At 41.5% G+C, this 15310-nt stretch overlaps 2 protein-coding genes across 3 annotated transcripts; both read left to right on the top strand.

The window, feature by feature from the left end:
• The first annotated feature begins 621 nt into the window (after positions 1–621).
• Positions 622–12998, top strand: LOC6734802 (putative inorganic phosphate cotransporter). 2 transcript variants are annotated; one of them, XM_016181797.3, is made up of 6 exons: positions 622–798; positions 4154–4825; positions 10877–11052; positions 11122–11685; positions 11750–12280; positions 12344–12998. In XM_016181797.3, the coding sequence occupies exons 2-6, from the start codon at positions 4762–4764 to the stop codon at positions 12557–12559; spliced, it is 1551 nt and encodes a 516-aa protein (XP_016028013.1). In that variant the 5' UTR covers positions 622–798; positions 4154–4761; the 3' UTR covers positions 12560–12998. The 2 variants fall into 2 exon arrangements, with proteins under 2 accessions (XP_016028013.1, XP_016028012.1); XM_016181796.3 differs by lacking the exons at positions 622–798; positions 4154–4825 and adding an exon at positions 9202–9586.
• Positions 12999–13077: 79 nt separating this feature from the next.
• LOC6734801 (sodium channel protein Nach) lies at positions 13078–15124 on the top strand. The gene is given in 4 exon segments (XM_039292567.2): positions 13078–13597; positions 13657–14631; positions 14689–14792; positions 14848–15124. Coding segments are annotated over 4 exon segments (1659 nt in total). The 5' UTR covers positions 13078–13235; the 3' UTR covers positions 15066–15124.
• The last annotated feature ends 186 nt before the right edge of the window (positions 15125–15310 follow it).

Here is a 15310-nt window from a genome sequence, read left to right as displayed (position 1 = left end):
GTGTGAATATTTTCGATATGAAACTGAGATACTTCTAACTCTATATTGGTAGTCTGGTAGAAATAACGTTTAAGTGCGAAATTGTTAAGGTTGCTACACGTTAGACTGGATTATGACTCCTGAGCCTACATATAGCCGCCACCTGACGTCAATTCTGGAACTTTAGTATCCCCCCATCGTAAATCTCCTTATGGGGCTTTGTCAATTTGTCAATATCGTAAAGTCTCTTTCGCCCATCGCCCATGTGTCTCTCATGCGGGCGAGAGATTAATTTAGAATAATTTGCCAGAAAGTGCGAGTGTGCTCACGTGAGCGGCACACGATATGCGAATACTCTCTATAGAGCGGGCTCCACTCTCTTTTCCCTAACTCACAACCGAATCGATTGTGTGAACGAGAAGGAGTGAGATCCTCGAAGGGCAGCTTCAGTTTACCAGTTGCCAGTGGTTTGTAGCGCTGTTTTATTATCACAATTGGGCCATTATCACCTGGCGCATAGGTATTTATCAGCCAAACGAAGCTCGGCCGGTGAATCAAATTCGAGCGCTTCGTGTTTTCTGGCGCCGACGTCGCTGCCTCGTCGACTGCGCCGCACGGCGAGCGAAAAAAAAACTGAAACTGAAACAGAAACAGAATTATAAAAACGTTCAATTAGCCGAGGTAGTAAGTCATTACAGTGCCAACGCTCGTGGCGAAAAGAGCGAGTGAAAAACTCCAGAGAAAAGCTTTCCATCGGTTGGATTTCCAGTGCGTGGAAAACTCAGCTAACAGGTCAAATTCCGACGGCAGTCCATGAATGTGAGTGGTAAATCTAGACTTTAAGTTGATAGAATTCCGTTGTGCAGTCAGTTTCACGCATTTCGTCCCCTTTGTTTTTGTCCGCAAAATCGCTGATCTGCAGTTAGTTCGCATCACTGTAAGAAATGAACGAGTGCGAATAGCCTTTACAAGTGAGCAGAACTCAAAACAGCTGATTTGTATTTTTGAAAAGTTGTTTCTTCTGTTCGTTTGCGCGTGTGTGTGTGAGGTGAGTGAGTTTCTGATTAAAACCGCACTTGCAATTAAATCCACAAAAATAAAAAAATATGTTTTCGCGAAAAAATTAAACAAAGGCAAATGAATACGAGTTAAGTAAACAGAATAAGAGATCAGCTCTTTATTGTCGAGGAACTCGATTTAATCGAATGATTTACGATCACATATTAAGCATTGCTTTTTGTGTAACCGTAACATTCACTTCCACGCAGACAAGTGGTTAGGTGATTAATGAGATTACAACACCTATTTACTTTCATTTCGAATCCCAATACCAATTCAATGGCCAACTCAAGTGCGAAAATGCGCGCCGATAAGCAGATAAGCCTGGCCAAGAGACATAACCCTTGAGACACACTAGTCCACGGATCCCAACAGTTTCCCATCGCTCGAGAGTAGCGAAAACAATGTGAAGAATCTGATAATAGCCACTACACTGTTACAAAACGGCACTTAATCGATTAACGCACTTTCTAGCCAACAGTTTTGAATATCTCAATTGAAATTGTAGACAGCAAGCATAACACTACTTTGATGACTTAAGTAATTATTCAGCCTAACATAGACAAGTTTTATCCCGAAAATAGCATAGTATACTATTTCGCTGAGTGTACAGCCACTCGGCCGCATCGAATGTGAGTTGAGGTTGAATCTCGGGCCTGAACTTGAACTTGAAAAGCTGAATGCAAACACTGCGGGCTGCCAGTGAAAAATGAAAATTGATTTCGAACTGGAAATGGTGTGGAAATGTTGCCAACAATTGGCACAACTAGCGTATGACATTAACATAAATTAAGAGAAGCCCATTCCCATTAAAATGCCAATCTACGGTCGTAGAAACTGAAGCACGGGTGGAAAATTTGCCACTGCCTTGTCACGGATCCCTCGTATAAGTGACGAAAGCTGCTTTATGAGCCAGCGATACTGCCCAATTATGACATAATTAAGGCAATCTGATATCAGACGTCTTGGCCTCCTTTATGGCGGCATCTCCCAGTCAGCCGAAAAAAGGGTGAATGAAGTGTAATTAGCACGTGTTTTCTTTAGCCGAGAGGAAGTATCTGGTTTCGAGTCCGGAGTTCGTATTGCCGTGCAATCTATGAGAGGTCCCCCACTCAACGGGAACGCTTAGATAAGCGAATTTGATTTACGACAACTGCCGCTCCTCATGGCAACCTATTCGGTGGATTCGGAGAAGAGATCGAAGGGATATTTGGCAATAAATCTATCAGACTGGGAATTTATGATCATTGGTTTTTGCGGCAGAAGTATTCACAAGTATTCTATTGGCCGAAACGAACTTTGGCAGCTTCTTTCTCTCCTTCAGCCCACTTATCTTGCCGAAATTTCCGACAATCTGCGAATTGGTAGTACCTCTTCAATCCGATTAAGAGGCGTTAGCGATAGCGATTAGATTCATAAATTTTTGTTGGCCCCTCCAGTGCATTAAATATGGTTTTGTGGCCCTCCATAAATTTTTTGGGTTTTTACTATTATTTACTAATGCACTTTTAATGCCAGGCAAATGCAGTTGTAAACTACAGACAACTGACAGTTGCGGCGCAATCAACAATTAGCCATAATAACTTGCTATGTTCATTTATTACATTATTTATAGAACTTTAGGGATCCCTAGACCCTTAGGGGGTTTTTTGTAATTATCATAAATTCAACTTAACTAGTATTTGTCGGATTGAATTTATTTAAGTTATATGACATCGAGGTGAACAAAATAGTTAGGAGTAGCACAACCATCGCTTTCAACTGATTCCGACTAACTGCGGTTGTTTAGCAGACTGAAAATGCAAAATCACTTCGCCTAAGCCTGGTAGACCAAATGTTTACCCAAATGACAGATTGCTAATTGTTTAAATTGATCAATAATTGAGACAGAAATACGGCAAAGGAAACTCGAGATTTGCGCTACTTTATTGGGTGATCTTATTGAGTAATCATAGAGATCACGTTTTCATTTCCAATCACCGGCTTATAAATATATAAATTAAGGCATATAAATAGCCTCATTTGGAAGACAATGTATTGAATATTAAATGTGATAAAAATGTATAAGTAGTAAAGCAAATAGGATGTGCATATTTGAAGCCATTCTATTTAAATAAAGCGAGCTAAGTGATAACATCTATATTCATTTATTTAATATCACGATCTTAAATTTACTAAGAAATAAAGAATTTCTACTGTGATTAGTGTGGTGCCCAATTGACATGGTTTATAGTCACTTTTTTGTTTGCCCGACTTTGACATTCAAAACAGCCCAATTAAGGCTTTGTGTGGGCTTAATTTCTAAGAAATCTGCGCAAACAAATCAACAGGTTGCCCAGACAGCTTATGAAACTTTCCAAAAACGTTTTTTTTGGGACTGCTCTGACGTGCAAACAATTCGAACAACAATTGAAATTCGGCTCACACAAAAGGCATTCGAGTGCGCAACTGTGTTATTTGTTATATGAAGTTCGGCTTTTTAAATTTAACTACATGTAGAATCAAAGCCCTGTTATGATCAAAATACTTGGAATTTCGCCGCGCAAAACAACGTAACCAGTTTCGTGAAAAGGGAAACATTGTCTTGATTTCTGGTAGTTTTGCCAAGAAACCGAAACAACAAGCGTAAAATCAACAAACACATTACATCATCAGGGAGCCGAAATTGTCAATATGTGAGTGGATAGGCTTCGAGCGAGATAAGTAGAGTCGTAAGGTTAATTACATTGCGAGTGTGCGATATAAATGCAAATATTAAGCTAGCCTTGCACATGCGACACATGAAAAAAGCAGCCAAGGTCTGTTCGCAGAACTGGCTAAGAAATCGGTTGGCAAACTGTACCCCACTTGGATCGGATCTCTGATCTGGGCATAGATAGATACAATAAGGTATTCGTCAAATCACGGTGTCAAATATTTGATCGCCGGTCGTTGTTAACTGGGAAAACGTGCGTAGGGAGACGGCACTCGTGAGATCTCGATATCAAATGCCAATCGCGACGGAATGACGGTGGACTTTTTCGCATTCGGCGACACTTAGCGTTTGCCTAACCAATTGAAGCCGATAGCCTGCTAAATTTATCAAACTAATTTGTTTACCGCTCTCTGCTTTCAGATTAACAACTTGATCTGCCGATCTGCGAGCTGTGATCAGTGATCTGCTATCTGCTATCTGCTATCCGATCGCCGGAAGAGTGAGGAACCTGCTGGAGAAGCGCCAAGGGTCCGCCCGCCCCCATCCGTAGCCCCGAAGAGAAGAGCCGAGTGTCAACAAGCCGGGCAAAAACGGCGAATAAATCGTGCAAATAGCAGAACTCAGACGGCAGACGGTCCGAACCTGAATCGGGGCTTATTTAAAGGTCCGCTACCCGCTGTCTGTCAATCAGAACAATTCAAGCTGCCGGCGGCAGCAGATCGCGAGTGAAGAAATCCGAAGAAACCAGAAGAAAGTCGCTGAAGATATAGCATAAGATAGTCGTGCAAATAGCAAATACGGGAAAATTCCCGGACATCTTGCACACACACAACAGTTCAACTGCAAACACTTACATGCAATTACACACCCGACAAAGTTTATTTTCCTGCATTGTACATGCAGTATTGTGATATTTAAACGTCGTTCAGCGTCGTAATCAATTTGTTTTAACACTCTGTGTTTAACCTTAACAAAAGGCCCTTAAAGCCACAAAGCCACAAAGCCCGCCCAATAAAACAATTCTCAAGATGTCAGCGTCGAAGGAGGCGATTTGCGGGAGCACGGAGAAGGATCTGGAGAAGCCGGCATTGGGTAAGTTTCCCCAAGAGGGCATCATATGAAACAGGAGAAATGTGTGGGAGTGCGCCAGATAGCACAGTGAAAAGGTGTCATATTTACTAATTATAGCCGTGATATATCACAATTGTCATTACACTTATGGCCGAGATAAATTGCATTTGCAATTGCGTTCTTTGCTCGCCAATTATTAAGGTTTTGATAGGGCAAATGACAAAAACATCATAAATAGAAAGACTAATATATAAATAAATACTATGCAGTAAAGATACATTTCTTACTATATATTTAATATATTTAATTTAATATATATTTTTAGCTCTTTGCTATTTTTTAAAGAAGTATACAAAACATTTCTTAGATTTATATTGAAAGTAGGAAATAGCTCGTGTTAGGAAATAATGCACCTTCAGAAACCACATAATTAATGCTGATCCCACACTAATGATCGGTGATCCCATCTATATGCATTTACGTCTCACCTTTCCTTTCTTCAAGTAAATGACTTGCTGCGGCTGTTTTCCATATGATGCATACCACCCAGTCTATGATTTCAGTTGCCGGGTAATTGCCCCATTTATTGCAAATGACAATTCACTCAGCCGAGTGCTGAGCCATATAATTTATATTTATCAGTTGCTCGAAATACTAAGCAAATTAGCAGAACAGAACCTGAACAAAAAAACGCGAACACACGTTCTCGCCCGCCTATTTTGCAATCGTTAAACTCAGAAAGTACGTTTCAAGTCGATTGAATGGGCTTCTCATTGCTTCACTGGGGTTCCACTTGATTTAAATAAGCGAAATCCGCCCGAAAATGGATGAGAAGGTTGCCGCTAAACGGAAGTTATTTGTTATGCAACGAAAATGAGGAGAAAAATAAAATCCATTAGTGACAAAAGTCGCAAATGCGTGAGCCAAATTCACAATTAATTTGAACTTAGCAAGGGAAAATTTATTGTGACAAACAATCATATTTTTGTATTATATGTGAATTAACAGGAATTATATCAATTCAGCAGTTTTGGGTCATGTTGATTTATCAACTGCCTGTGTATTTCCCAAACTAGCTTTCCAAACTCCTTCTGCAACAGATATTGTAGTTGAGCTAAGTATTATTTGTTTAATCAGTTAGGTCAAGAACTCCATTTTCGAATAGAACAAGTGTTTTGTTTACGCTTTAAATGCTTCCTTATTAAATCTTGCACAGAAGTCATCATCTGCTCGGCACTTGACACAATTTGTTTGAGTTCCCGCTTTACCTTTTTCGTGGCCAAGTAGCGCCGTTTCAACCAACCAAAACTGGTTACCGGCAAAAACAAACTGGCCGAAAAAACAAACCCATAAATTTGCAACGAATTCCAAATACAGTACGTGTTTATAACTGTGCAAATGAACTCTGCAAGGCAAGAAGTCAAAACTCGAATCTCTAGCCCAAAATTCGCGGTTAAGGTTAGTTGGGGAAAAGCATTCTCGCCTTGGGATTCCGACGAGATCTTTTCACTTTTTTTACTTTCATTAGCGATTACAGAGCAATGTTAGCTTTTCGTGTCGAGAATTGCGAAAATGGGGCGATTTTCGGTCTGGCAGATTGCCGAGTTTTTTCAGCGAGTTGTTTGGCTTTTGGCCCTGATATTGACACTTGAATTGGTGGCCCTCTGGTTTTGTCATCTTGCTACATACCATCGGTTAATTGGATGGAACAGTGAATACATTATCTATTCAATTTCCCAGGAACCGCCCCCGCAGTTTGGAATCGTATGTGGAGGTGGGTGGCTCAAAAAAAAACCCCAGTAATTTAACAATAGGGAGGCAGAGTACGAAATAAGCGATGCGCTCGACTGGAGCACCATATCCGTTCTATATTTCCATGGGATATATCTACTATATAGAACATACTATATAGTATTTATTGTTGGCGTTGACGTCTCGGGGGGCACTGGCGTAATCCGATTTGCGACCCATCTCAGTGCGGCTTGCTAAATTGAAAAATTGCTTTACAAAGTAGGTTGAAATTTTAATGCGAGCAAGTGAGATGGCAAACACTATAAACTTTTCAATTTGGACAGTTGAAATTCCTTACTTTTGTAAGATCGTGACTTTAGCAACTTTTTCGCGGAATAGTAGCTAATTTTTTATTTTTTTTTCTTGCGACAGTGAGTGGCATGCAAATTACTCATCTCATCTCTTGGCGTGCATGTTACTATTTTTATAGATTACACTTACCACGAAAATAGCCGAGACATTCATTCAGAGAGTGCTATCTACTGACCTACCTGCAAAAGGGGAAACCGAAATAGAAATTACAGAACGATTAACCCAATGCCACAGTTGTGACTAGCTAAATTCGAACAATCTGATAAAGTATCTAATAAAGTTGGGCAAATAATCTCCGACTGACTGCGACCTTCTGGAAAACAATGCTGCCTCTTTAATGGCCGCAAATATTTGCGCTACTCTTTTGCACCTTTCAAGATACCCGATACCAGGAACGAACTCTCAAACGACAAGCACTCGTTGTTTATGTTCAAATTGACTTGAAAGCCAAGCTAATGCCAATTGTACTTTATTATTCTGTCTCGCAGTGGCATATCGGGGGTTTAAGTACATCCAGAATTCCCCAGAATGTTTTCATACAATTGTATATTTTCAACTTAATGGGAGAAGAAAGCCGATCTTCCATTGAAATCCCAGTAAAAGTCGTTACTGAAGTTGCTTACGTAACTGCGTGACGTTACGCAGCAAAGCTCACCCCCAAAACCATGCAATGAAAACGTAATGAAAGCTTGTACACTTCATGTAGAGAGTATGTAAAATAGTTAACTCTTTTAAATACCCATGAATAATTAATAAATATAAATATGAATTGCTTTCATTCCATTCGGAAGACGGAAGCGAATGGGAATAGTTGGCAGACAAAATGAAAAATCACTTAATTGCTTTGGCCGCGCACAACTGTACCGCAGCCTAGCCATAAAGTATTCCATTAGGGGATTTGCCAAAAATACACCCTACATACACTTAAATAATTAGAATATGGTACACATCAAAACAGACAGTGTCAATGGTTTCTCTTTATTGTCACGAGAGCTCGACAGACACGCTCAATGGCGGCAAACCGCAATTAACACAAAAGAAATAAATATTATAGAGCAGGGGTTTGCGAAAATCTGGATGTGGTCAAGGAGCCATGAAAGCTAAAAAGGATCCAATTAAATAAAATAATATTTTATATATTTCCACATATCCACGTAAATAACCGAATGAGCTTGCCTTCATAACATTTTGTTTTTAAAATCCAAATCGATATCCAATTTCGATATGTAGATCATTCAGAAGTCGTTGCGATCATATCGTCTGGGTAATTGGAACTTGCGAGCGAAGGCAGGCGACAAACACGTGTATTTCTCAGCCGGCGGCACACACATATATATAAACACACATATATATAAACAATCACTTGTGCGATTCAAGCGTGACTGTAGCTATTTGTACAGTTTTAACTTTGGTTTCGCTTCGCGATTATCAGCGATTATTAATCCAAAACAATGAACAAAATTCCAAAGGGTTTTGTTCACATTTTAGGATTATGTCAAAGTTAGCAACAACATGTCAAAGCGATTGAAATAGGGTATATATTTTGGCGTGACCAGTAACTACTCAGAATATATATGTATGGTGTGCACCTAGTGGGTTCGCCTCCACTTAGTGTCGACGCATTTGTATGACTTCATCCCTAGTCTAGCTACACAGACATGTGTCTGTCCCATTTTCGTTTGTTGGGTATGGTTAGGGTAGCGATTATCTTAATGATAGTATGAAGCCCAGTAGCCCAACAACACCCCTCCAATATAAGATACCAAAATTATTTGGCAATTTTTCAAAGTCCGCAGCGGATACTCGCGATGTTACCATAATCACTTAGCTGTGCATATTTTAGACAGCGCGTGTACTTCGCCTTCCATGTGCCGAAAGTCACGAGATGTGAATGTGTGGCATGCTTACGTCCATCCGATATAATTAGACATATATACTATATCGAGAGGTGGTTCGACCAATCTCTTTGACTTAGCAGCGACTGAAAAGTTCACTCTATCAATTGACATCAATCGCCGGGTCCGAAAATGATGCATGGTGCAAGGGGAGAATTTTCCATCGTCTCACTTAATTAGTCGAAATCTGAACACTAAAACTGATGTAATCACCCAACGGCGGCGGAGAGAGCGACGCCGGCGCAGTATAGTACCGCACCGCATCGCACCGCACCGCACCGCACCTCAGTCGTTCTATATCCGAATCCGAACCCAATAGCCGCAGATACACTCATATGCGATATACCCACAGCCGTGGCCGCAGTTTATAAATGAAGGCGGCGCAACAGTTGGCGCTCAGTAGGAAAAAGCTGAAAGCAGCTGGCGGTTGCAAAAAGTACCCACTCAGTTGACCGTTCAACGTCGGTGGCAGAACACAGCGATAAATTGTCGCCAGTTTTTCCTCAAGCGAACCCTTTGAGTTTTCCCAGCGCGCGATATGTTACGGTCTTCAGCCGGCCAAGTCGACAGATAGACAATGAAATGGTTTAAGCGTGTGCGCAAAAAGTCTTGAACTCGAGTGAAACGTGTGCTAGATAAAATTTAGATAATTTGCTTAAGTTAAGGCCACAATCGAACACTATGCCCTTCCGACGCAGTAGTCTGAATCATCGGCATCGCGATGGCCATGTTTTGGTGTGGAATCAAAGGAATCTCCATGAATCTCTGGAGCAACAGCCGCAGAGTAAGACTGAAATCTAAAAGGATAAGCTAGCACAAGTTGGTCCTTTTTCCAATTAGTTGCCTATAGTTGTTTTCTCCACCATTTCGTCGCTTTCCTTTGCGACCACGCTGCGTATGCGTTATATTAGGGGTATCATTTTGCTATTTAGACCGGTTTTCTTCCCCTTGGACTCATTTCTCGTGATATACACGTGCTTCTCCTCATCGCCAGATAGCTGCCAACGAAAGCAAACTCGGCAATTGTTCAACACGAGACGTTGGTGGAAATATGTGGGGAAATCGGGGGAAAAGCGAGCAGACTGTTCGATTTAGTGCTGCGTGAGCAAAAGTACACAGCAAGCGAATAACAATATTTTTAAATTCAAATTTGAATCAGCATATTTGCGGATTCGAGCGATTGTTTATTTCCAAATTTATTTTGCTAGTTATGGGCAACTGAATTCCAATGAATCCACCGGGTTATTGAACACAAATTGCTTATCATTCACTTTTTTCGATTGGCTACAGGTGGCCAAAGTTCATTGGTTTTGAAAGTAAATTGGCTCAACTATTTCAGATCGCTTACAGCCTTGAACTTTCTATGCGTCACCCCTTAATTAAACCATAAATACACACAAGCCCATTCGCAAATCCTAGAAAGTAAGCGCGACTGTACTCAAAATTAGGAATTCTAGGTAAGCTCACGTGTCCCAAGTGGCCGTGAAAATTGCTGGAATTGCGGCAATTCACGTTTGACAAATGACACTCACCGAGCCAAATGTAAACAATTGCTTTCGTCGTAGTTATAAAACGCGATCACGAAATTGACTCTTGGGCAATAAAATCAAATAAGGAGAGTAGAACTCTCAATTGCAAAAGTTGATTGTGAAATTTAAGAGGAAATCAGTTGATTCTCAGTTATTGTAATGCGATAAGTAATTACTTTTAAAATAATAAGCAACTAGAAAAACATTTGTAGGGCCCGATATCTTCTGTGATTCACTTAGCAAACCTAGAATCCGAGAATCTTATCTCCGAGCAACGAACCTTGGAGCTGAGCAAACCGTAGACAAGATTATATCTTCATATCTCGCTTTTAGCCGCGATATATTTGGCTTATTTCTGCATTTCCGAAACATATAATTGGTTAGCTAGCATTAATAGTTGTCGACAAGACATCCGCTGGGCGCAGATAAATTATTTCTTTTGGCTTTTTCTGACGCATTTACAGATTTAGTGAAATATTTTAGTTTGCCATACTCACTGAGAGGAATATTTTGTTAATTCTCTCGATTTTCTTGGCTTTTTCTAGGATGCTTTGCCACCCGGTACTTTGTGACCTTCATGCTTTTCCTGGGCATGGCCAATGCCTATGTGATGCGCACCAACATGTCGGTGGCCATCGTGGCCATGGTGAACCACACGGCCATCAAGTCTGGAGAGGCAGAGGAGTACGACGATGAGTGCGGAGATCGGGATATTCCCATTGTAAGTTGACTTTATACAAAAAGAAAACTCAATTTATGCTGATGAATTCTCCTCAATTCCAAATTTCAGGATGACTCCCAGGATGGCGAATTTCCCTGGAGCTCAGCTCTGCAGGGCTACATCCTGTCGTCCTTCTTCTACGGCTACGTGATCACCCAGATTCCCTTTGGCATCTTGGCCAAGAAGTACGGTTCCATGCGCTTCCTCGGCTACGGCATGTTGATCAACTCCGTGTTTGCCTTTCTGGTTCCGGTGGCTGCCCGCGGCGGAGGTGTTTGGGGTTTGTGCGCCGTGCGTTTCATCCAAGGTCTGGGTGAGGGTCCCATCGTGCCCTGCACCCACGCCATGTTGGCCAAATGGATTCCACCCAACGAGAGATCACGAATGGGTGCCGCCGTGTATGCGGGTGCTCAGTTTGGAACCATCATCTCGATGCCACTTTCTGGCCTGCTGGCTGAATACGGATTCGATGGCGGCTGGCCGTCGATCTTCTATGTGTTTGGAGTTGTGGGAACCGTCTGGTCCATCGCCTTCCTGATCTTCGTGCACGAGGATCCCTCTTCGCATCCCTCTATTGATGAGCGCGAGAAGAAGTACATTAACGATTCCCTCTGGGGAACTGATGTTGTTAAGGTGGGATTTGGAAATAATTAACAATTTTAGGCGGAAAATATAATTTTGTATTCTTACTTTTTAGAGCCCTCCCATTCCCTTCAAGGCCATCATCAAGTCGCTGCCCTTCTACGCCATTCTCTTCGCCCACATGGGTCACAACTACGGCTATGAGACTCTGATGACCGAGCTGCCCACCTACATGAAGCAGGTGCTCCGCTTCTCCCTGAAGTCGAACGGTCTCCTCAGCTCCCTGCCCTACCTGGCCATGTGGCTCTTCTCCATGTTCATCTCGGTGGTCGCCGATTGGATGATTAGCTCGAAGAGATTCTCGCACACGGCCACCAGGAAGCTGATCAACAGTATTGGCCAGTATGGACCAGGAGTCGCCCTGATCGCCGCCTCCTACACGGGCTGCGACAGAGCACTGACCCTGGCCATCCTCACCATCGGAGTGGGTCTTAATGGAGGCATCTACTCCGGCTTCAAGATCAACCACTTGGACCTCACACCGCGTTTCGCCGGCTTCCTAATGTCGATCACGAACTGCTCAGCCAATTTGGCCGGTCTTTTGGCGCCCATTGCTGCGGGCCACCTCATTTCTGATCCCAGCAAGGTGAGTTTGGAAATTCATTTGAGTTGGAAAACAGATACTATAACGACTTATTTCTATTTTAAGCCCATGATGGGTCAGTGGCAGATCGTGTTCTTCATCGCTGCCTTTGTGTACATCATCTGCGGTACCTTCTACAACATCTTCGGATCCGGTGAGCGTCAGTACTGGGACAATCCGGAGGACGATGAGCAAAAGCCGGCCCTCCAGACGACCGTCACCACCTCCCCAGCAAGGCTGAGCAACGGCAGCACGGCACCAGCGGCCATCTCGAGTTCCTAGGACTCCAAATGGAAGTAGTATTAGCCGTAGTCGTGCGTCATTAACCATTAATCCGTACACTATACGATATGCGTAGCTTAGTCCTTGTTTTAGTCTAATTATTTGATAAGCCAAAAGTTGTTAATATTGATAGTTAGCCTTTGATTTATTCCTACATCTGCATGAACACCGCTAAAAAGACACTAATCTTCCAATTGTAAATAAATTGGGAACTGAAACCGAACCCACACCAAGTCGAGCACAAAACGTCAACTTTAGTTAGGTAAATCGAGGTCTACCATTGCAAATGTGTAGTTTTCTTATCTTATTGTGATAGCGAAAGAGTTTACTTCTCTCACTGATTTGTTTTGAAATTAAATGATCCGCTCAAGCGAACATTGTTAAGCAAACAACCAAATGTATGAAAACCATTAAAAACTACTAGTTTAAGAAAGAAAAACACCTAAGTATTTATTAATGGGAATATATTAAGCTTCCAAACTTATCTTTGGCTGCTTAAAGTAGTGGAATTCTCTTAAAGCCAACAATAAGCTTTCTTAACAACGTTGGTTACTCTTTTACCCTTGATGGCTAATTCGTAAATAATAAGCAGTTGTCAGGATATCAAGTGAAGCCATCTCCCTATCAGGTACTTAAATGCCTGCAACGAGGCAAAAGGATTTAGTTAGCAGTTACAATGGGTCACCATGAGGAGCTGAAGCCGGAGCAAGTGGATCTAAAAGTAACCCCCTTTGTGGGCTCCCTGCGACGCACTTGGAGTGACTTCTGTGCCACCAGCAGTATCCATGGATTGAAATACACCCGCGATGAGGATACGAATAAGATTGTGCATCTGGTGTGGCTCTTGATATCGCTGGTGATGTTCATTTGTGCTGTTGTTATGGCGCACACCTTCTACATGGACTATCGCAGCAGTCCGACGCGTATGAATGTGGAAAGTGATCACACGCCGGTTAATAGACTCTACTTTCCACCTGTCACAATTTGTCCAGATGCACTCTTCAACATGCAAAAATCTGAGGCCTTTCTGAACACTATGTAAGTGGATATTATTTACAGGACTATACAAGGATGTGCCACTTGATTTATTCCACCAGGCGACTTCCACAAGGAGCCACCTTAAGGGGCATTCTACGCAAACTTCACATTTTCTACGGTTTTATGCTAGATGATGAACGCTATTCGGCGGAGGACATCGAGCAAATGGAAGCCCTTCTGTTCCTGAATAATCTCACAATTCCAGAATTTGTAGAACATTTACGCTGGAATTGTGACGAAATCCTGTATCGCTGTAGGTTTAATGGTGAAATAATGGATTGTTCCAAGATTTTTCAGCTATCCAAAACGTTTTTCGGCCATTGCTGTTCATTTAATTTGAGACAAAAAGGGTGGGTAATTAACTAACTTAATCATATAAAGAGTTCCAAAGTTTTCCCTTTAAACAGTTTGAACTTTACTGCCCAACGAGCAATAGGTGGACTTAGATATGGACTGTCAGTGGTTTTGCGGTATAAAGACGACAGCTACGATCCATTGCAATCGTATTCATATGGCGTAAAGTTATTGATCCAGGAAGCAGATGCCTTTCCCAGTGCCCATTCTGCAGCTAAATTTATTGCCTTCAACACGGAGACATTTGCTGCAGTTAGACCTCAAGAAACCTTTTGCTCTTCTGCTGTGAAAGCTTTAACCATCGAGGAGAGAAATTGCGTTTTTCAAAATGAGTTTCCCTTGCGTTACTTTTCCGATTACGTATACCCTAACTGCGAGCTAAATTGCAGGGTAACAAATATGGTCAAGTTCTGCGGTTGTCACACCTACTTTTTTGCCTTTAATCGCACTAGCGATCGGATTTGTACATTTAGAGATATTCCCTGTCTGGTGGATAATTTTGGTGGGTTATTGATTTGCTCAAAATGTAGCGATTTTAATAACTTGCTTTTAGCTAATATAATTACAAGGAAGAAAAGTACCCAGTGCTACTGTCCGCTTACCTGTGAACACATTGATTACAACGTACAGATATCCAATTTTCCCCTGGAACTGAACATGCCGGTAGCCGATAAGTTCTAGTAAATATAATTAAATAAATGCTGGTGCAGCTTTTTCTTAGCAACTTTTTATTTCAGTTCGGGCTTAGCCAAAAACGATGGTGTATTGCATGTTCTTATCAATTCGTTTAGCTATCGCCGACTTCGACGTGACTTGCTTTCCAATATGGTTACTTTGGTGTGTAAGTTGATCAAAATACTCCTTTATCAATTTGTATTATAAATGTCAATTTCCAGCTAATCTGGGCAGCGCATTCAGTCTTTTTGTGGGCATGAGCATGCTCTCGGTGGTGGAAATTATCTACTATTTTTCAGTAATTCTACGCAAGAACTACAAAATGGAATGCGAAACTCGCAGTCAGATGCTTCACAAGAAGCCGAAGTTCGCATGGCCCAAAGCTAATGACACTCACAGTAAACAGCAGAAATCAGTTTTCATAATTCACAAATCGTAATCAGCACTATGGGCGAATGCAAAAAAAAATATTGCCATAAATTAGAGCAATAAAACCGATTTCAAACTCAATATGAAGTCCGAATGAACTTTGTTATACTCTTAAAAATCATCGATAACAAGGGTGTTTCTTAAATCTATTAAATTTACTAAATTACATATACTTTTAATATTTGGCCTTGAAGAACTTAGCCTAACAATTAATATTAAATGGTACTATTTAATCTAATGAAGCAACCTGGTAGA

Source organism: Drosophila simulans, chromosome 2R, assembly GCF_016746395.2.
Source record: "Drosophila simulans strain w501 chromosome 2R, Prin_Dsim_3.1, whole genome shotgun sequence".
Classification (NCBI taxonomy): domain Eukaryota; kingdom Metazoa; phylum Arthropoda; class Insecta; order Diptera; family Drosophilidae; genus Drosophila; species Drosophila simulans.
Note: the sequence above shows the minus strand (reverse complement) of the source record. Positions and strands in the feature narration are given on the sequence as shown.